Source organism: Cervus canadensis, chromosome 21 (assembly GCF_019320065.1).
Source record: "Cervus canadensis isolate Bull #8, Minnesota chromosome 21, ASM1932006v1, whole genome shotgun sequence".
In the NCBI taxonomy this organism is placed as follows: Eukaryota; Metazoa; Chordata; class Mammalia; order Artiodactyla; family Cervidae; genus Cervus; species Cervus canadensis.
Window position 1 is genome coordinate 59,393,534 of NC_057406.1, and position 22,391 is coordinate 59,415,924.

The 22,391-nt window shown below is 52.7% G+C and overlaps 1 protein-coding gene across 1 annotated transcript in view; it reads left to right on the forward strand.

The window, feature by feature from the left end:
* Positions 1-726: 726 nt before the first annotated feature.
* Positions 727-22,391, forward strand: part of CYTH4 (cytohesin 4) — a 31,273-nt gene continuing 9,608 nt past the window's right edge. Inside the window, exons 1-8 of the mRNA XM_043440820.1 lie at positions 727-872; positions 10,101-10,183; positions 12,088-12,152; positions 13,429-13,495; positions 14,955-15,073; positions 17,032-17,112; positions 18,707-18,819; positions 20,862-21,010. Of these exons, the coding sequence (XP_043296755.1) occupies positions 854-872; positions 10,101-10,183; positions 12,088-12,152; positions 13,429-13,495; positions 14,955-15,073; positions 17,032-17,112; positions 18,707-18,819; positions 20,862-21,010 (696 nt within the window). The 5' untranslated portion in view covers positions 727-853. The remainder of the gene's footprint in view (positions 873-10,100; positions 10,184-12,087; positions 12,153-13,428; positions 13,496-14,954; positions 15,074-17,031; positions 17,113-18,706; positions 18,820-20,861; positions 21,011-22,391) is intronic.

Consider the following 22,391-nt stretch of genomic DNA (forward strand, 5'->3'; position numbering starts at 1 on the left):
CTGGCCTCAAAGTCTGTGTGCGACAACAGAGCAGCTGTAAAAGAGCTTTGGATTTGATAGAGCTTCCTAGCAGCCTGGGGGAAAAGGGAAACTAAACATACTGGCCAGTGGATAACTAGATGAGAAAAAACTAGGTATTTCATTGAGGGGAAGCAAAGCCCTACTTAGCATTGAATTAATTTTTCTTTGCTCCAGGGAGAGTTGGTGAAAGAGAATTTAGGGGGTGGAATTGATGGGGCTCAGCTTGGACTGTCTAAGTTGGATGATCCCTTTAAAAAAAAATTATGTATGTATTTGGCTGTGCTAGGTCTTAGCTGCTGCTCACAGGATCTTTGTTCTTCATTGCGGCATGCAGAATCTTTAGTTGCAGCATGTGGGATCTAGTTCCCTGGCCAGGGATTGAACCGGGGCCCCCGGCATTGGGACTGTAGAATCTTAGCCACTGGACCACGAGGGAAATCCCCTGAAAGGCCCCTAAGTTTATAGGCAGGGAGGTTCTGTCCTCTAGTAACCATCTTCGTCTGTGTGTGCGTTTCTCGGTGTCACTGTCTTCCTCTTTTTACCCACCCTCTCATCCCTCTGCCTCCTTTGCCTCCATTCCTCCCTTGCCTGCACTCGAAATGCAAAGAATCCCCACCACTCAAGCTCTGCAGGTTTTAGGAAGTGCCGCTACGTCCAGAGCCTGCGCACCAGAGCCCAGCGCGCAGGACTTCCTCCCCACGCTGCGCTGGGCGGAGCGAACGGGAAGGGGACTGGTGTGTCTGCGGTGACACATCCCTGCCCGAGCAGCCCGAGTGGCAGCGGGGTCAGCGGGCTGCGGGAGCGCAGGCCACCCTCCCCCGGGGGCTGCAGAATGGACCTGTGCCACCCAGGTAAGCACCTGGGCCGACCTGTCTGGGCCTCACTTTCCTATTCTGTAGGATGGGGGTGATAGTGCCTGCCTCACAGGAAGCAGCATGTATAAATAGGTATAACACAGGTGGGACCCGAAGAAGCAGGCGACAGACGTTTATGAGCTCAGCCTAGGCGCCAAGCTGTGCTGCGGGTACCGGGAGCCCAGCAAACCAAGCAGGCATGGCCCCTGCCCTCATGAGCTTACACTCCAGAGAGGGAGACAGACATATATGAATGTGCTATCAGGCGCTGACAAGCAGGATGAAGAAGAGTAAAGTGAGATAAGGAAGAGGGGAGAGGGTGGCCAAGCAGAGACTTGTAGCAGAGAAGGGAGTGATCCATGTGGGTTTCTGGGGAAAGAACATTCCAGGCAAAGGAGTCATCAGTGCAAAGGCCCTGAGGTGGGACTGAGAAAGGTGGTTTGTGTTGGGGATGATGATGTTGGCGAGGATGATAACTGTCTGGGTGACATAATAACCCTGCAGCCCGTTTGGCCTCTGGCGGGTGATGGTGGCCTTTGGGGAGGCTGAGGACATCAGCTTTGCCAGTGGAGGGAGCGGCAGGGGATGAGCAGCAGGGGCCGTGGCTGAGAGTCTGCCTGGTAGGCAGGCAAGGAGGCTGAGCAGCTGGTATGAGAGCCGAACCAGGCTGTGTTGTGCTGTGTTTCTGTGACTCAGAAAGGGCTGGGACTAAGCCTCTGTGCCCTGCATCTCAGAATGTTCCAGCATGGCCTGAACTCCAGAAGACATAGGCTGCCTGGAGCTGTCCAGTTCCCCAGGTCCAGATGACATGAACCCTGTTAGCAACAGAACCCTTTCTTCAAACAAAACCTAAGACAGAGCATTCTGACCCCGCCCCCTGGGCCTCCCCTTGCCCCAAGGGTTCTGGGGAACACAGTTAGAGAACCACTGATCTGTTTCAACAGCCCTCATTTACCTGTGTGCTCAGTTGCTAGGTCGTGTCTGACTCTTGTGACCCCATGGACCGTAGCCCGCCAGGCTCCTCTCTGTCCATGGGATTTTCCCAGGCAAGAATACTGGAGTGGGCTGCCACTTCCTCCTCCAGGGGATCTTCCCGACCCAGGGATCGAACCCATGTCTCCTGAGTCTCCTGCATTGGCAGGCGGGTTCTTTACCCCTGAGCCACCTGGGAAGCCCTCATTTACAAATGGAACAAAAGGAGGGATACAGTCTTGCTGAGGCAGGAAGACTCCACACCTCCCGGCTGCCTGTTCAGCACTCTCACCACAACCCCTGTGCTTCTCCTGGGGGCTTTTGGGACCAGGTGGCTCTCGGACTGCATGTCCTCAGTGAAAACTTCTTAGTGGCAATCAGGGGAGCAAGAGGAGCCCCAGGAGGAACAGTGCCAGGCTCAAGGTCACTCAGCAGATTCGAGGGTGACAGGAGACAGTGAAGTAATTCCCACCCCCCAACTACCTGTCTTTGCACCATTATTCTTGGGATCTTCAGATACAAAAATTTTTGGGATGGTTTGTCCCCACCATGCAAGAAGGTTGTCCTCAGGAGACTGAAGCTCACAGAGGTGAACTGGAGGACAGGATGGAATTGCCCAAAGTCAGGCAGCCAGTAAGTGGCAGAATAGGGACAAGATCTGAGAGGAGCGAGAGCCCCAGTTTAGCCTGGGCTGTGGGGGAGGGGCGGGAGGGGCGGGGCCTCCCAGGGAAGGCCCAGAGGTGAGTCTCTGCTTCAGGCTGGTCCTGGGAGGACAGGGATCCTGCGGAGTCACTGCAGGCAGTCTCTTGGGAGATCTGAGGATTCCACTGATCAGTTCATCTATTCATTCACTCATACAATAAGCAGTCCTTGGGTATGCAGGTCCTGGGCTGTGCGATGCTGGAGACAGCAATGACCAGGCCACAAGCCCAGCCCTGAGGGAGCTGCTGGTCTGGGATGTGGGGGAGGGGAAGAAAAATCCTGCAGGACGGTGACCCAGGGCAGATGTGCAGAGGGGCACAGACCTGCAGCCTGGGAGGGAGACACTTTCCACCCAGGGCAAGGGAGATCTGGGAGGTCTTCCTGGAGGAAATGAAGGGAAGGAAGGTCATTTCTCTGCTACCCAGACTGGGTCTGTATTGGAGCTCCTTCGCAGCCTGGTGACCTTCCCTCTCTGAGCTCAGGTTTGTCATCTCTAAGTGGGCACCGTCATCCCAGCCTCACCTAGGGAGGCGACCTGGTTCAGATCCCCCCTCTGCACCAACCTGCCAGCGGTCACGATGGGCCTCTTCCTTCTGTGGGTTTCAGTTTCCCCACTCGTACAATGGACGGGATGGTGGTGAAGGGGCTGCTTCCCCACCTCCAGCTGTGGGTGTCTGATACCCGCAGGTCCCCTCCCCCGGGTCTGCTGAAATGCTGAGCTGTCCGGGCAACAAAGCCCCGGTGTGACCAAAGGCAGCCGTGGGGCTGGTGCAGCAAGGCTGCAGGTTAAAAATAGAGGCAGCTGGGCTGGGGGAGGAAGCCACACGATGCGATGGGCCCACAGGGCCTCGGGGACTGGGGCGAGTGTAGCTCTGCTGGCCGCCCCCCACCCTAGATCCCCTTGCTGGATTCTGAGGAGCCTCTGCCTTCAAGGCCCCTGGATCGCACCCCCTCCTGCCCTAGAAAGGGGAAGCGGGTCCAGCTGTCCTGGAAGTGGGGCTATGAGCAGATTTCTAAAAATATGCTGGGAAAGAGGAAGGACAAAGGGGAAGTAGAGAGGAGCTGGGGAGCTGGCTGGGGCGGCACCTGGGCACACTCAGCCAGCCTGGGCCTGGGACACGAGAGGCGGGGCAGGGGCTGGGGGGACAGCCCAGCCTGGTGAGGGGGAGTCGTTGGTGAGGGCGGCCTCCCGGAGGTGTGGATTTACAGCCCAGTGAGGAGTGAACAGATCTCTTGGCAGCGGCAGTTGTTACTAATATTTTAATATTCTTGTGTTTTTATCATTATCATCACTATTTTTATTATTATTAAAAATCCATCTCCCACGAGCCACACCAGTGCCTGAAACTTCATCATCACCTGAATTGGAATCAGCAGTGACCCCTCTCAGGCTGTGCCCTCGTAACCCTCTCTGAACCTCAGTGTTCTCAGCTCTGAAATGGGGAGAAATCCCCACTTTTAAGCAAATAGGTGAAGGGTCAGAAGGCCCCTGTCCACCACGTGAGGAGAGCAGCAGGTTCGGGGAGGTCAGCACTGTTTCGGGGTTGGAGGGGGGTTAGATGTACTTGGCCAGCCGCCAGCTGTTGGGGTCAGGACCTGACAGAAGGGGACAGTGGCCTGAGAAGGTTCAGGAACACACCCGCCAAACCATTAAAGGGGCTACATGAATAAAAAGGCAGGTCTTCCTGGCGGTCCAGTAGTTAAGACTCTATACTTCCAAAGCAGGGAGCATGGGTTCGATCCCTGGTCGGGGAACTGAGATCTCGCATGCCATGTGGCCAAAAAGTTTAAATCATTAAAATAAAATTGAGCCTTAAAAGAAAAAATTTTTAAATAAATAACCTCTCACTACCCCGTGTCATTCCACTCTCCCAGGTGGAAAAAAATAGCACTTTCCCCAGCTCTGTGATGTTGGCCTCGTTTTATTTTTTTACCCAAAAAGAGAAGGGGGCTCAGACTGTGGACATCACCCTGCACCTTGTCTTCATCCTCCTTGGTGGTCAGCAGTTCTGGGTCAGAAGACCCACACTTAGTGTCTTGAGGGGGTTTTGACGATCTGCACAGAGATGCCTGGCTGCAGAAGATGGGTGTCAAGATGGGTATCAAAGCTGTGGCCTCAGAGCACCAGATGGGCAGGGGTGTGAGCCACAACTCTGCCACCTTCCAGCTGTGTCCCCTTGGGCAGGTCACTTAACCTCTCTGAGCCCCCGGTGCCTCATCTATAGAATGAGATTTAGAAATACCCGACTCCAGAGTGGGGGTCAGGATCAAACAAGATAGTGGATGGTAAGAGCCTGGAGTGCCCAGGGTCTGCAATACAGTAGGTGCTCAACCAGCATGTCTTTCCTTTGCCAGCAGCTTGGCTTGTTTGTGGAGCAAGATCCCAGATTTGCTGCGGGGATAGAGGGGGTTGGTGGTGCACAGATGGAGCACAGGAGGGCCCCAGAGGAGTTGGAAAGAATGAGTAGGAGCTGCTAGGCAGGGAGGAGAAGGAAGGGCATTCCTGACCCAAGGAACAGAATGTGCAAAGGCCAGTGGAGGGAAAGAGCAGCCAGGAGGCCCTCAGGCCAAGGGCAGGGGTGGGTGCAGTGTGAGATGAGCGTCGGCCAGGTAAGACTTGGGGTCTTCTTTTTAATATTGATTTATTTGGCTATGCCAGGTATTAGTTGCTTCATGAGGGATGTTTAGCTGCAGCATGTGAACTCTTAGTTGCAGCATGTGGAATCTAGTTCCCTGACCAGGGATCAAACCTGGGCCCCCTGCATTGGGAGTGTGGCATCTTAGCCACTGGACAATGGGATGTCACGGGAGACTGGATGGGAGGGGCAGAGTGGAGGCAGGGAGGCTTCAGGAGGCTCCAAGTTATCTGGAGAGAGTAGCCCAGGGTCTGGGTGAGGGTGGAGGTTATGGAAACAGAAGGAAGATAAACAGGGCTTGGTGATGAAGGAGACAGGAGGGTGAGAGTGAGGTGTGTGTCAAGGTGCTTCCTGGGGTTTGGCCAGGGTATCTGAGGGGCCATTCCCACAGCTTGAGAACTTGGAAGAAGGCCAGATTGAGGGGACATTCTAGGAGTTCTGCTTTAGTTGCAGTGACAAATGAGCTGATGGTCAAGACACAAGAGGGGTGGAAGGGTCTGAAGCTTAGGGCAAGGAGTTGGAGCTGAGGGTATGGGTGTGATTCCTTGGCCCAGGAGGAGAGGGGGTATTAATGAGACCCCATAGGAAGAGAGGAGAAGTCAGCATGAGACCCAGCCACGGGATCCCAATGGCTCATCCTTGACCATCTACCTTGGGGAGCATCCACAGAAGCATGGAATTCCTACCTGGCTTCTACCTGACAAGCAGCCAGTCAGGAATTTACTTGGCTTCCATCAGCAGGTGTACCCTGGATGAGAAACGGGCCTTCAGGACACAAGCCCCTGCCAACAGGAAAACAATGAAAAGCAAACAAACAAAACACAAAAGTTTGATCTTTCACCCCAAAGTCAACTAGAAGTGATTGGGTTTTTCCACTGTGGAGCTCAGCCTCCCTCCACTCCTGACAGAGGAGTTCCAGGTCGCAGTCTCTAGCACGGCCTCCCCTGCAGTGACTATGGCCCTGCCCCAGTCTCCATGAAGATGGCCCCTCACTCTGTCCATCCCTGCATGTCTCCAAAGGCATGCAGAATATACCTTTCCTGGGATGGAGGCTTAGGTGTGGGAAAACTAGGGTTCTGATGCCAGCACCGCCACTTCCTGGCTGTGTGACCCAGAACAAGTCACTTCACCTCTCCGGGTCTCCGTGTCTTAAACTGAGAAAGATCCATTTAGAGGTTAATGAGATGCTTGCTTTGCCACTTGTGTAAATGCTGCCTCCCCTCACCTCCACCCCACGCCCACTTGGAAACCAGGATCTCTAGACCTCATAGATGCAGGGAGAGAGAGGAAGACCCCCAAGTGGGTCACTAGAAGGACGGTACCACTCCTGGTTCCTGAATCCCAGTAGATTACCTCTTGGGGTCAAAGCACCATCTAATGGTCGTTGATTTAGGGCGTGTAGTACATCTTCAAGGATGGTGCCCCATCTGAGTGGTTTAACACCTCCTGACAGCTCAGCTGCATCTTCAACAGGCTGCTCTATCACTCCATCAGGCCAGCATCTTCCAGTGGTGAAATGTGTGAGAGGACCATTGGGTCCTTAGGCTGCATGCTCCTCCCACATCTCCTTCAGTGTAAAGAGGGCTCCTTGGTCCAGTGGGATGTTTCACAGTGTTCTGGGTCAGCAGATTGAGCCTTGGGTAGCAGTGTTGGTCCATGCTCTGTGGGCAGGAAAAGCCACCATAAGCAGAATGGGGGATCCAGTGTAAAAGATTTGCTGCCAAGTTGCTGGCTGGTCTTGTCGAAAAACAGTGGATCTCTGCTGCTGGTAGGTCTGATATGGAATAGTGGCAGTAGCTTGGGGACCCTGGGTGAGTGGGTCCACACAGAGCCTCCAAAGAGGCCACATGGCTGCTTCATCCATGTACTATGGTACCAGCACTGGGCTAGCCAGGCAGAGACTGGCTGATGTCAACTGGTTGAGTCATCCTCTCTGCCTGGTGATTTAGTGACTCTCCTGTGGTGGCGGTTTCCTGGGGAACATCAGTGTGTTTACAAAAATCTTCACACTCTGCCCACTGCCATAGGGCCACCCACTTGCCTCTTCCCCAGGCCTTTTTGTTCTCAGTCTTCCTTCTTTCTGACCAGTCAAGGCACCTTCTTCTACTCATGAATACATGTATATTCTCACTTCACACTGCTTCTCTTTCCACGTGAAATAAATGCCTTGCCCAAAGCTCTGCCTACTGGAAGGACTTCTCACCATTGTCCTTCTGGAACACCTTGAGCAGGGTTGTAGTTCATTAACTATTCAGTTTTACTTGTAACCAAACCCTGAGCCATCCATCCCAGAACTAAGTGCAGCATTTTTCTCCTTTGTCATAAGGTCACAAAGGACCCATCCATGAAGACATAGTATGAGCTGAGGGACCGAGTATAACAGCAGTGGATGGCATGGGGGTCTGGGTCATCTGTCCCTGGGGCTTCCTGGATCCTTCTGTCTCTAAGGATTGCTGTTGGGCTCACTTGACTTTATCACTTGGTGGGTCAGACAGACCCATCTTGGCTGCTTGATGAGGGGATCATTACCATATATACTTGCTGCAATGTTGCAGAAGCCTTCCTTATCGGGGCTTGGCCTCTCCTTCAGTCAACAGGGCTTGGGTCTAAAAACTGGCTTGGTCCACAAACCAGGCAAGAGGCCTTGACTTTTTATATAGTGACTGCCCGATGGGAGCAGTGTATCCGTGGGTGGGGCAGCTCCATTGGGGCTGAGGTAAATTCTGAGGAGGGACTCAGCTGTGAGTCCTCAGCAGGTTACACACACCCACACCCAGCCACTGAGGCAGTGGGTGCCTTGGTCCTGCGAGGGAGAACTGGGAGGCCCAACGTGGCATCCATTATATGTGTGTTGTACCCTTACCGTATGTCACATACTCACAGAGTGTTTGGCAAAAGTCAGCATTTTTAATCCTGACAACCACCCTCTAGGTTATGGTTCATGTTTCAGAGATAAGGACACTGTATTAGTTATTTCATGTTTGGCTGATGTAACAAAAAGGCTCAGAATAACAGTGACTGAGACATCCTCAAAACTTATCTCTTTCATTGAAAAGTCCAAGGGGGAGCTGGTGGAGGTGCACATGATGACTTTTCTCCATATGGATGCCTGGAGCCCAGATTCCTTCTAGCCCGATGCCCAGATTCCTTCTAGCCCGATGCCCTGCCATCTCGATACCCAGCTGACATCTCAAAGTCCAAGATAGCTGCTCAGTCGACAGAAGGGGGACGTCAGGAAAGGGACCCCTTGATATTCTCTCTGCTTTTATTTGGAAGGGATCATGTCTGTACTTGCAAAACCTTTAAGAAATGTGATCAGGCACTTCCCGAAGTGAAGCCTTGAGAGTCAAGAGGATTTGGATGAACAGACAAGAAGAGGCATCCTAGGGTGGAGGAGCTATAGAGGCCAAAGTGGGGAAGTAAACCGTTAGACCATCTGGGGGCAGGCTGCACTGGCGGGCTTTTGTTGAGAATGGTGGGGAACAAGGCTGGCTAGAGAGGCCTGGGAGACTGTGGAGGCCCCAGGACCAGGACGAGGACTTTCTCCTCTAAGGAATCAAGATTCCACGGAGATTTTGACCAGGAGAGTGTTACGGGACAGAAAGCACAGCAGGGTGAATAGAGGTGGGTCAGCTGTCCCAGGTAGGGAAATGGTCATAGCACCTTGCACGGGACACTGGCGCACCTGCATCTCCTTTCATTCATTTCCAGGTGAACTGTAGCCATCCCAACCCAAGTCCCACCTTGGCTGCAACTTGCCCCTTTGGAGCCCTGGCCAGCCCACCTCACCTCTCTGAGCTTGAGTGAAATGTCCCCCCAAATCCAGTTTCCTCATCTTTATAGTAACGATATCAGGACCACCCTACTGAAGGCTCATTACCTAGCCTCTCTTGAAGGTAGCTGTGGCCATGTGACAACAGCTGGCCAATGGGATATCAGGGAAAATGATTGCCACCTCCTGGTCACACAAATATACGAATAGATGAGAGATACATGATCCGATGAAGAAATAAAGTTACAGCGAAAGATGAATGCCTCTGGCAAGTATGGCACTGAGGACTTGCTGTGTCAGGCTCTTTCTAGGTGCTGTGTGTGTGTGCTCAGTCGTGTCCAATGTTTTGTGGCCCTGTGGACTATAGCCCACCAGATTCATCTGCCTGTGGCATGTTCCAGGCAGGACTGGAGTGGGGTGTCATTTCCTCCTCCAAGGGATCTTCCCGACCTCATCTCTTGGGCCTCCTGCTTTGGCCAGTGGATTCTTTTCTCTTTTTTTAATGTGTTTATTCTTTGGCCCTCCTGAGCTTTGTTGTGCAGGCTTTTCACTAGCTGTGATGCTCAGGCTCCTCATTGCGGTGACTTCTCTTGTTGCGGAGCACCGGCTCTAGGGTACAGGCTCAATAATTGTGTCACACACCCCTAGCTGTTCCGTGGCATGTGAGATCTTCCCGGATCGAGGATTGAACCCGTGTCTCCTGCAATGGCAAGTGGATTCTTTGCCACTAGCACCACCTAGGAAGCCCCATGCTAGATGCTGAGGATATGGCAATGAGCAAAATTATTGAAGCGCCTGTTGTCATGGGGTTGAGTGGAATGAGTAGAACACAAACGATGCAAGTAAACAGATGGCTGAACGAGTCTGAGCGAGTCTGTACCCAGAGGGGCAAAAGAAACGTAAAGCTTGGTGGAAGGTGAGGGTGGGGCAAGAACTGCTTTAGACAGAGCAGTCAGGGAAGGCCTCGTGGAGGAGGTGGCATCTCAGCCAAGGCCTGAGTGAAGAGGGCAAGCAAGTCATGGTTGTCTGGAGGGAAAAGAGCCCTGGGGAAAGGAGAGACAGCTGGGTGGCTCGGGATGGAGCTGAGGGATGGAGGGGAGGGCTGGAAACGAGCCAGGGGACCACCAGTTCTTCTCTCTCCAGACCCAGGGGAGCTGAGCAGCGGGGAGGCGGAGGAGCTGCAGCAGATCAAATGGCACCGGAAGCAGCTTCTGGAGGACATCCAGGTGTGCTCACGCTCAGCTTACAATACACACGCTTTTGTCCACACGTGTATTCATGCCCTTGAACCACACCCACACATGAGCAAACACTCTTACTTGCTCCTGACCCAGCCAGGACCAAGAGCAGGTCTAGATTCCAGCCCACTCAGAGCTTTGGCCTTGGCCCTTAGGAGTGGGAAGGACAGAATTCGCAAGGGAACTCCCCACTCCTGGCTCAGCTTCCAGGGCCCAGGGAGAGCCAAGAGAGCAGGGCAGAGAAAGGGAGCAATCGATTAAGCACCTACTATGTGCAGAGCCCCACCTGCATGGCCTCCACCTGGTCTCATCCCCACCCTGGGCCTCAGCTTCCACCCTCCTAACATGTAGACCATTTAGTCAAGATAATGCCAATATCTGCCTAGCACTTTGCCACCTCATCAGCTCTCAGACATCAGTTCATCTGATTCCCAGAAACTTTCTGAGACAGGCCCTGCTTCTGTTCCTGGAATGAGCCACCCATCTCAGTCCTGCCCCTGGGCCTTTGCACTCACAGTTCCCTCTGCCTGAGACTCTCCAAGCCCTCCTTAGAGCTCCTCCTTCTCCTAGTTCATTCTTGGCTCAAATGTCTCTCCTCTTAGGGGCTGCCCTGTCCACCCTGGCTGTAGTTGCTGGAACCCCACCCTCCACCCCACCACGCATATACCTAGAATTCCAGAGAAAGACAAAGGCACGGGATCATTCCCTCAGCAAGTACCTACCACCTGACAGGCTCTTTCTAGACCACTGCTCTGACCATGTTCTGTGTGGTCATTTCAATTGTCCCAAGATCCCAACCCCACTGGACCATGAACTCCATGTAAGGGGAGCCTGGGTCTGTTTCCCACCCCTGCATCCCCAGCCCAATGGTCAGAGCATAGTAGGTGTTCAATTAATAATTTTGCATGGACCCACCCCCCATTTTATTTGTGGAGAATTCACTCAGTGACTGGGCCAAGATCACATGGACAGGAGCTGACTGGGCTTAGAAGCTCTAGGTTCCACGCTGCCCCTAGGTCCCAGGACAAACCCCTAGGAACCACCTCCCCTTCCAAGGTCTTGGGGGAGGAGAGGGAGGGCTGGGGTGCCTTCAGGGGCTCTTGCCAGATGCTCATGTTGCTGCCCTGCAGAGGGATGCTGGACAAGCTGCCACATCTCCCCATCTACCCAGTGGTGGTTGTTGGCAGAGGTAGGGGGTCTCCTGGAGATATGTTGGACACATGATCTCACCACTCTGGGCCTCAGTGTCCTCTTATGTAAATTCTGCTGGAACTGCAAAGTCCCCGAGAAGAGAACCTAGACTGTCTTATACCATGGTGCATCCAGAGAATCTGGCTTGTAGTGGCCACAGAGTCTAGGGCGGGGTAAATGGATGGAGGGAGGGAAACCAGAGAGGGGTTGGGCCCTGACCACAAGGCAGGAATTTGTCCTTCCTGACACAGAGGTAGTAGGGAGCCATTGACAGAATTTGAGCAGAAGAAGGGCAGACACCAAGCTGTGCTTCAGAAAAATGGCAGCTGGGTGGAGGAGGGCTTGTGGGGAAGGTTTGACTCAGGGCAGGACACTTTAGAGCAGCAGAGGCAAAAGATGGGAAGACTGGAAATAGAGTGCGGACTGGGGACTCCCTCACCCTGAGACAGGAGCCCCGGGAGAATTAGATATAAACAGAGGCAGTAAGCTTGGCTTTGGATTTTGAAGATAAGAGACATCTGGAAAAGGGATCTTCCTGTGGAGGGATCCTTAGTGACAGCTCAAGACAGAGGTCTGGGAGTCATGCCCAGGGTGGGAGTGGTTGTGTTGGGGGGGTATGATGGAGAGGGCTGGGAAGCCCATTCTGTCCTGGCCTCCACCCCCTGACTCTCCCTCTTCATAATGCCCCTGCCACTTCACAGAAGCTGAAGGATGAGATCGCAGATGTGTTTGCCCAAATCGACTGCTTCGAGACAGCAGAGGAGAGGTGAGGGGCCGGCCAGGGACCTAGGGAAGCTGCCACGGTGGTTTCTCGAAGATGTCACATGTCATGAGTGAGCGTGAATGAGCCCAGGCCCTGGTGAAATCAGGGATCAGACCCCCAGAGGGGAGGCTCCGGGGTGAAATAGGAACGCGGCAGTTCTGACAGTCCAGCCTCCGATCTGGTCTGGTCCTTGCTTCCAGACTGCCCCCTCTCTTCAGTATCAATCCCCGTTCTCCTGCCTCCTCCACCCCAAGTCTCTCCCAGCCCACCTGACCCCGCCCCTGACCAATCACTGGCCAGGAGCATCCTGGGGAGGGTCAGGGAGGAGGAAAACTCAGCCCCAAGGATGAGGACTAGGAAGCCAAAGGCCTTATGGGAACAGAAGCCACGCCTATGGTCAGGCCAAAGCTGGTCCACCCCACCCCACCCACGGGTGTCATCCACTCCGCCCCTTCTGTGGGAAGATGCCCCCTGTCTCTGTAACCTGCGGTTGGTCCTCTCCCTTCTCTGGGCTTCAGTTCCCCACTTGTGCAATGAGAAGGTTGGTCCATACATAACCCCTAGGGCCTCAGGGCACTGACTCCTATGTTTGGTGTCTCAGAAGATCCCCACCCTGCCCCTGCCAGCCTCATTTCTCTGATGCCTCTGATCTCGACCTTCCAAGCAGGACACACACACGCACACAGATGCACACACACACACACACACATGTGCACAGCCCCCATGTCTCTAGATTCCCTGCTCCAGCCCCCAACAATGACAATAACATAATATTTACACAGCTCCTACCACCCGTTGTTTTCAATGCTTCAACCTCTCAGCAATGCTTGGGATGCCAGTGGTGGAGTCACCCCCCATTTTACAGAAGAGGAAACTGAGTCCCAGAGAGATGAAGTGACTCCCCCTGAGTGGGATTTGTATCAGGAGTCTGGCTCCAGAACTTATGCTCTCCTCCCCACTCCCCACCCCACCCACCAGCCTCCTTGTTACATTGCTTCCACTCCAAGCCCTTCTAAATCCTCTCCCCTGGGAGCATCTCTGGCTCCCGAGGTTACAGCTTCAGAACTGGTTAAAATGCTGGCACTGAGCCCTTTGGAAATTGGGTTTCCTGGCTCAGGAAGGGGGCCAGACCCTGCATTTCTCACATTCTCCCAGGTGACTCTGACCCCACTTGGAGGTCCTTAAGGAATACTGGCTCTAGCCAAGGAAGGCATCCTTGGGGATTGGAGGGGTGCCCTGGGGTCCAGGGGCGTCCAGGCTGATGTCTTTCCATCTACAGCCGCATGGCCCAGAGGGAGAAAGAGCTGTGCATTGGGCGCAAGAAATTCAACATGGACCCCATGAAGGTAGGCAGTGCGGGGGCTCGGGTTGGGGGGTCAAGGGAGCTGCATGCTGGGCATCGCCACAGTGTCTCCTTCTTCCCCTCAACCGACACAATTACCTACTTTCCAGAGGAGGAAACTGAGGCCCCGCGGGCTCAGCATCTTGTCCAGTGCCCCACGCCATCAGGGCTGGGAGCTCCGCCACCCCACAGCCAAGTAGCCCCGGGGCCTGAGGTGGGAGCCAGGAGGATGATGGGGGCTCTGGATGTCTTTGAACTTGGGGTGCCATGACTCTGGGCCCCTGTCTCCTACTCTGTGAGTGGTCGGGCCTTTGGACTCTGGGGCTCAGTCTCTGGAAGTGTCTTTTAGTTGCTCAGCTTAGGCAGCCTGTCCTGAGAGGCTGGCATAGAGCCCTGAATGCTCAGATCTCAGTTATGGTCTAACCCCCACCCCCACTGGCCTCAGAGCAACCGCAGCCCCCACCCCTCGCCCAGCTAGGTGGCAGCTGGGCTCCTTTCCTGCAGGAACTGAGACAGGAGGAAGCCACAGCTGACACGCTGAAGTGGGGTCAGGGCAGCCACAGGGTCCCTGGAAATTTACTGCTCTGGTTTAGAAGGCTGCCTCTTCGGCATCACAGATCTCCTGTGTTCCCAGACACAGAAATGGACCCCTGCTCCCATCCACATGGACCACACAGACCACACAAACACACACTCACATTCCTGCCTGAGTGCCCCTCAGGGAGGGGCCTCTGAGGGGTCCCCTGGGCCATCTGCCTGTCACAAAGAGCCTTCCACAGTCTATCCCCACTCTTCCAAGCAGCCTCTTCTCCAAAAGGAACAGGGATGCAAAGGCCTCATCACAGAAAACCAGAGCCCAACCCCTCCAACTCCTAAAATTAGAATGACAGACTTTGAGTGCCTGGGTTGTGAGGTGAGATGTTTTGATATTGTCAAATCCGAAAAGCGGGGCAAGGCATACGCCCATTTTCACACAGCAAGGGCAGGAAAGGCACTGCCGGGGTGTCTACCTCCGAGCCGTAGCAATTTCCTCTCCTTTTGATTGAGCTGGGTTTTTCCCTAATTTTTATACAATGGCCATAGATTACTCGTGAGAAAAAAATGAAACACTGTTTTTAAATAATACAAACATTAAGCTGAATCATTCAATCTTAAAATTATAAATTCATCGAATCATCAAAGCATATGATCAGAGAGTGGCAGACTGAGAGGGGTCTGGGGGAGCAGCTGGCATGAACCTGGTTCATGGCAGGAACACATGTCTGTTTGCACACCTCTGCTGATGGGGAGCTCATCACCTTACAAAGGCAGCTTCAATTAAGGAGGGTCACAAGTTCCCAGAACAAGCTGTGCCAATGCTAGAATTCCAGGCCCCAGGGCTCTGGCCACGGGCGCTCCCTCTCTCCCTTCCCAGGCCAGCTGCTGGGTGGGGGCTGCTCACAGGCTCTGTGTACCACCTCCAGGGCATCCAGTATCTCATTGAGCACAAGCTGCTGAGCCCCGACGTCCAGGACATCGCCCAGTTCTTGTACAAGGGCGAGGGACTCAACAAGACAGCCATCGGCACCTACTTGGGGGAGAGGTAAGGAGGGTGGGGCCTTAGGAAGGCAGGGAATGAGGATGTGCAGGTGTACACAGGTACGTGTGAGGGGTGGGTTGTGTGTGCAGGTAACTAAGGAATGAAGCATGTTAGGAAAGTAGTAACTCCTGAGGCTTGAGCAGGTTAAATGATCACTCTCCTTCCAGACTTTGAACCAAAGCATGTCTGCCTTCATTCCTTCCTTCATTCATTAGAAAACAAGTAGATATTTTTAATATCTACTGTGCTTCCTGCATAGCTCAGTCAGTAAAGCATCTGCCTGCAATGTGGGAGACCTGGGTTCAATTCCTGGGTCAGGAAGTTCCCCTGGAGAAGAAAATGGCAACCCACTCCAGTATTCTTGCCTGGAGAATCCCATGGACAGAGGAGCCTGGCAGGCTACGGTTCATGGGATTGCAAGAGTCGGACACAACTTAGCACTATCTTTACTAGGTTTACTAGGTGCACCGGGCAGTGTTCTAAGTCCTGGATTTATACCAGTGAACAAGACAAAGCTCCGGGGGCGGGGGAGTGGGGATAAACTGGGAGTATGGGATTAACAGATGCACAATACCATACATAGCAGATTAACAACAAAGAATTACTGTGTAGCACAGAGAACTATATTCAATATCTTGTAGTAAACTACAATGGAAAAGAATTGAAAATAAATATATATATATATATATGTGTGTGAAAAGTGAAAGTGAAAGTTGAGTCGCTCAGTTGTGTCTGACTTTTTGCGACCCCATGGATTGTAGACTACCAGGCTCCTCCATCCACGGGATTTTCCAGGCAAGAGTACTGGAGTGGATTGCCATTTCCTTCTCCAGAGGATCTTCCCGACCCAGGGAGCAAACCCAGGTCTCTCACTTTGTAGGCAGACCCTTTACCATCTGAGCCACCAGGGAAGTCCCTATATGTATATGTATATATATACAAATCATTTTGCTATACACCTGAAAATAACACAGTTGTAAATCAACTATACTTCAATTAAAAAGAAAAAAATTTCTGCCATCAGGGAAGGTACATTCTAATGGGGAAGACAGGTACCAAAATATGTCAAATAAATTAAAAGTTCTTTGGAATACAAACAAAGCAAGAAAGGGAGATGAGAACGTTCTGAGACCCGCGCTTCAAAGACTGTGACTTTAAATAGTGTGGACACAAAGGGTCTCCCAGAGAAGGTGACCTTTGACTGAAATTTAGAGAAGGTGAGCAGTGTGGCTCTGGGGGAGAGCATTTCAGGCAGAGGGAACAGCACATGAAAGGCCCTGGGGCAGAAGCCCGCTGAAGGAACAGCAAGCCAGTGAGACAGGAGCAGAGGGATGGAGGGTGGGAGGAAGTAGTCAGTGACAGGTGGGGATCCCTGAGACGGTACTGGGCCGAGGGGTACTCTGAGGGCACCCCTCTGGCTGCTGGGGGAGGGCATAGACTGTAGAGGACAGGTGTGGAGCTGGGCCAGCAAGCCAGCACCCCCTCTCTCAGGCACCTCAGATAACACTCTCCTTCTCCTAAGCAAGCCAGGAATGCAGCTGGCAAGAAGGGCAGGGCTTTCTGACTTCAGATCTGAGAAGACAGAGGAAGTGGGTGTGGACATGGTTCTCTCCATTTTACAGATGAGAATACCGGGGCTTGGGGAGGTCGGGTGGTTTGTGAGGGGTCACCCAGACAGAAAGTGACTCAGCACGGGCCACTCCGAAGCCAGAGCCCCCTCCTGACTGAGGTCAGTGCTGGTGAGCCAGGAGGGTGGGGGGTCTGCTGTGAGTGGGAGGACATGGGATGCAGATCGCGGTGGGAGGACGGTGATGCAGGGTCAGACATGTCAACAGACCAGAGGGTGGCTGGACTCAGAAGGAGGATGTCTCTCCCCTCCTCAGCCTCCCCCACCTCAACCCCTCTAGAAGGGGGTACAAATGCTCAAATGTGTCCCACCCTCCCTTCTGTCTCCTCTCCAGGGACCCCATCAACCTGCAGGTCCTCCAGGCCTTTGTAGATTGCCATGAGTTTGCTAACCTCAACCTCGTCCAGGCCCTCAGGTGAGTGGTCCAGGGGGCAGGGGCCTGATTCCCAAGGGGTCAGAGGGGTGTTGGGGGCACCATTATCCACATGGCTAACAGCACAAACAAAGCATCAGGTGCAAAATTAATTAAAGAGGGAATTCCCTGGGGATCCAGTGGTTCAGGCTCAGTTCTTTCACTGCTGAGGGCTTGAGTTCAATCCCTGGTCAGGGAACTAAGATTCTGCAAGCTGTGCGGTATGGCCAAAAAGTTGTTTTTAATAAATAAATAGAAGTAATTGATGACAGTATCCCCAAAGAGAGCTGAGGTTAGATGAGATAACAGGCATGGACTGCCTGTATCAGCACCTGGCTTGTTACTACTACTACTGCTAATTATTATATCATTATTATAATAATATTTAATCATTTTAATCACTAGTACTATTATTATGACTGCTGTTCCCACTGCTTTTTGAATTAGTGCTTATTTTATTTATTTTATTAATACAGCTTGGTGCATACTACATTTATTATTACTTATCATTTTCTAATTAGGATATTATTTTTGCTACTCATTTTTACAGTGATGGGAGGCATTAATATATATGGGTAAGGAGCACATACTCTGGAGCTAGACTGCACAGTTCATACCCTATATCTGCTACTCACCCCTGGGGAAAGTCACCAAAAAAAAAAAAAAAAAAACCCTCTCTGTGCCTCAGTTTCTTTATCTGTAAAATGGGGTTAATAACATAATAACAATACCAACCTCATAGGGTGGTGAGGACTAAGTAAGAAAGTGCTTAGAATTGATCCACAGTAAGGGTTTAGTAAGTCTTGCTGCTGCAGATGATGTCAGGAAAATCATCTCCTGAGTAGGGGCATTTGATCTGGGTTTGGACAGATGATTAGGAGTTTGCAAGGCAGAGAAGGAAAAAGCCACCACTATCTAAACAATGTGACCTTCCCTCCAACTCTCATGCTTTTTAAAGGAGAGGGGTAGGTTGAGAGTCTCCAAAATTCATTCGTTCATTTATTAATTTTTTTCATTCTCTCGCTCATTTAACAAGCCTTTACTGAGCAGGCACTGGCCCAGTAAACACAGTCCCAGTGTTCAAGGCTCAGCGGGAGATGTGAGAGGAGCAGGCATGGCCCTTGACCTTGGCGAATTCAGTTGGAAGCTGTGGATATCATTCAGTTCCAAGAAAAGGAAGCTCAGCCAAGGAAAGACAACCTCTCCAGGGTCCCACAGATCCCAGGGCCCAGTGGCCAGGTGGAGAGAGGCCTTAGAACCTGAGAATCCGCATTGGTCCCCTCATGGGCTGGGGTGGACTGGACCACAAATGGTGCTAGGCCACAGATGGGCAGAGAAGAGTGTCCACTAAGCTCCTGTATTCTAGAAGAAAAGGCATTTCTTGGATCCCTCCTGCAGACTTGGTGCTCACAGCACAGATTCCACCAACCCTTCCCATGAGTCTAGATGTCAGGTGCAGAGTCTCCCATTTACAGGGTAAAGAGACTAAGCATGAGAGAGGCAGAGCAGTTTATTGAAGGGGAAGGATGGGGGGCCCTCTTACCCCCTCTGAGAGCCCTCCACCTCCACTGCCCATGGCTCTGTTCCCTGACCCCAGACAATTCCTGTGGAGCTTCCGGCTGCCAGGTGAGGCCCAGAAGATCGACCGCATGATGGAGACCTTCGCCTCCCGATACTGCCTCTGCAACCCCGGCGTCTTCCAGTCCACAGGTGCCTATGTGGGAGGGGACCCTGCCAGGTGCGAACCTACCTCCTGAGGCACCAGGTCTCTCCCAAGCACCCAGACCCTGGGAGCCCAGATCCTGTCATCAGCCCTCACTGACCACCATATCCATGCCAGACCCTCTGCTGGGTGTGTGTCAGGCAGAGCTGCCTGCACACACATCTCCCAAGGGCATGATCCTTGGGAGAGAAGGCAGGAAATAATGGTGTGGGGTGCTAAGGTATCAGTGTCTCATCTGAGGGTGGGGGTGGGGGATTCAGCATGTCCAGGCTGGCTTCCCAGAGGACCTGATGTCTAAATGGGGTTTTGAAGGATGAATAGGAGTTCTTCAGGAGGTCAAGGGGAGAAAGGGTCTTTGGGACTGGGGTTCTAGTTTGAGCAAAGGCATGGAAGCAGAAACAGACTGGGCAGGATGCACAGGGCCAGGGTGGATAAGATAGATATCAGCAAAAATCAGTCCTCCACACTTTCCAACAGGGTGGGAGAGAAATGATGGCAGGCTTGTCCTGGTCTCTTCTCTGGATCTGAAGGTACCATGGCAATAACCAAGTCCAAGTACTAAGCACTCCCCAGATGTTAAGTGCTTTACCTATGCAAGTCATGTAATCCTTACCTCTACTCTGTGAGGTCAGCAGTAGTCTCATCCTTGCACATAAAGACTCAGAGAAATGAAGGGGGCTTCTTAGCAGTGTGTCTATGGACAAGTCCTACAGAGCATTTGCCCACCTTGTGGTTATACATAAATTAGGGATTTGCTTGCCTATTATCTATCAGCCCCACAATTTTAAACAACCCACAAGTGTGGGGACTATACAGATTTTTTCACCAGTGAATCCCCATTCTGTAGCATTTATTAGTTACTCAATAAATATTTGTAGGAAGGAAGGAATTTTAAAGCACCAGATTTGAATCACTGTTGAACTACTTAATCTTGTGACCTGGGACATGTAACTTACTCTCCCTGTGCCTCAGTTTCCTAATCTGTAAAATGGGTGGGGGCAGTAATAGTGCTGGCCTCATTAGTGTTGTCAGGGGATGTAAAGAGCTTAGCACAGGGCAAGCACCAGCAACATTAAAGCCACTGTTATCAGAGGTAAAATCGTTAATGAACATGAAGCTCTTTCAAAGTTAAACCTTCTAAAATATTTCAGGGGCTTCCCATGTGGCACTAGTGGTAAAGAACCCGCCTACCAATGCAGGTTAGACATAAGAGATGGAGGTTCGATCCCTGGGTCGGGAAGATCCCCTGGAGGAGGGCATGGCAACCCATTCCAGTATTCTTGCCTGGAGAATCCCATAGACAGAGGAGTCTGGCGGCCTAGAGTCCATGGGGGTCACAAAGAGTCAGACACAACTAAAGCAACTTAACACACCTCATATTGCAGATGGGGAAGCTGAAGCTCTGGGAACTCAAGCGCTTTTCAAGGTCAACCGGAGAGCTGGGGTCACAGCTGAACTTCGCTGGCTCTGGACTCAGGGATTTAAAACATCACAGAGTAGCGATCATCTCCCTCCCAAACGCTCAGCCCAGCCTGGCTCCTGAGCACAAGCACGTGAAAGTCTGAATAATAGAACAGGAGCTCGGCTCTGGGAGCCCCACAATGCTAGCAAGATTACCAAGCAGCACGTGACCCAGCCCTGAACAGGGTAGCAAACAATAAGCATCCTCTGAGTTCCAAGGAGGCAGAGAACAGAGTGGGCAGGGGGGCAGGAAGGGCTCGGCGGGGAGGAGGGCTGGAGCAGGAGACTAAAGAGCAGGAGGGTTTAAATGGATAGAAAAGGGAAGAGGAGGTCGTGCCAGGCAGGGGGCCCAGCAGGAGAAGAAGTGCCGGGTGGGAGGCACACAGGGGCCCGGGCAACTGACAGCTGAAGCTTGTTTGCAGCAGGGAGCTCCGGAAGAGTGGGAGGTGAGGCTAGGACTTGAATGCCAAGCCGGGAGGACAGGGTGGACCTTCAGGGCATTGAGACAGCCAACTCTCCATCCCGGAGGGGTTAGGGCCAGGACTCTGACCGCTGTCACGTCCCGCAGACACCTGCTACGTCCTGTCCTTCTCCATCATCATGCTCAACACCAGCCTCCACAACCCCAACGTCCGGGACAGGCCGCCCTTCGAGCGCTTTGTGTCCATGAACCGTGGCATCAACGACGGCAGTGACTTGCCTGAGGAGCAGCTGCGGGTAAGAGGGGCGTGGCCCCGGCCAGCTGGTCTCCAGGCATCCAGGAGGAGCCTGTCTTTGGGCGGATGACCCAAGAGGGGCTCATCTAAGAGAGGCCTTTCCAGGAGGGGGCCCTCCCAGGTCAAGAACTGTCTTGAGATGTGCTAAGTTGCTTCAGCTGTGTCTGACTCTTTTTCGACACTATGGACTGTTGCCAGCCAGGCTCCTCTGTCCAGGGGATGGACCATCACAAAAGAGGTTGGTCCTGAAACAGGCTTTCGCAAGCGGTCCCATCTTAAGAAGGAGGTCCAAAACTGAACACCCAGGAGGTCCGCCCAGACCTCAGCCTTTGGGGAGCTCTAGGCACCCATCATTCACACCTTCCTCGAAAGGATGCCTCACACCACCTAGTCTGTTTCTTGGAATCCCAGAGTCTTAGACTCTCAGTGGGTCAGAGCAGAAAATTCCCAGTCTCTGCTCAAACCCCTCCCTCTTCCAGAGAGGAAGTAACGGGTCTTCCATAGGCTACACATCAGCTCCAGAGTCGAGCAGAACCCAGGCTTCCTATCCCATCCTAAACAGCCCCCATGCCTGCCACACTGCACCAGGCTCTGGCCTGGCATGGGGCATCCAGGGATGAAGCAACCCAAGTTCAGGGTCTGGTGGGAAGATAAAACACATGTGAATTCCAGCCCTGCCTGATTCAAGCTATGCTGACCGTAGGAACCTAGCTATGGAGACCCAGCAGACAATACTATCACTCTCCCAGGGGCAGGGAAAGAGTGCCATCCTGGAAGACTTCACAGAGGAGGTGACTTTTGAACTGGCCTTGAAGGTTGAGTGGGAGTTTGCCCAGAGGAGAAGCAGGGGAAGGACATTCCAGAAAGAGGAAGTGGTCAGCACTTGACTTGGTAGGGAAAGGGAGGGGCATCCGAGGTAGCCATCTGGGTACAGACAGACAGTGAGGGGCACCAAGGTGGGGCCAGAGTGCCCAGGGCTTTGAACTACAGCCTCCAGAGTTTACCTGCTTCCTATGGGCAAAGTGGAGCTGGGAACTATCTTAGAAAGACAGGAGTGAGATTCAAAGCCTGGCTTAGCAAAAATGAACTGACAATTCATTTCTAGGATTAGAGGTGCCCAGAGCTCTATAGAGTTTCAGTTCCCTCTGGGTCAGAGTCTGGCAGGAGGGGAGGAGACAATGTGAACCCCACCCTGGCAGCTTAGCACCCTGTGTGTGTTCTGCAGCAGAAGTCTGGTGGGGGTGGAGGAGAGCCTGGATCTGGAATGACTCTGGTGCTCTTCAGGGTTTGAAAACAGCTATGCCCTTAGCCCTTCACCCTCCTCGATCCCCAGAGAAAATTTATTTTGGAGGGGGGCATGATATGAAATTGGAGAAGGAAAT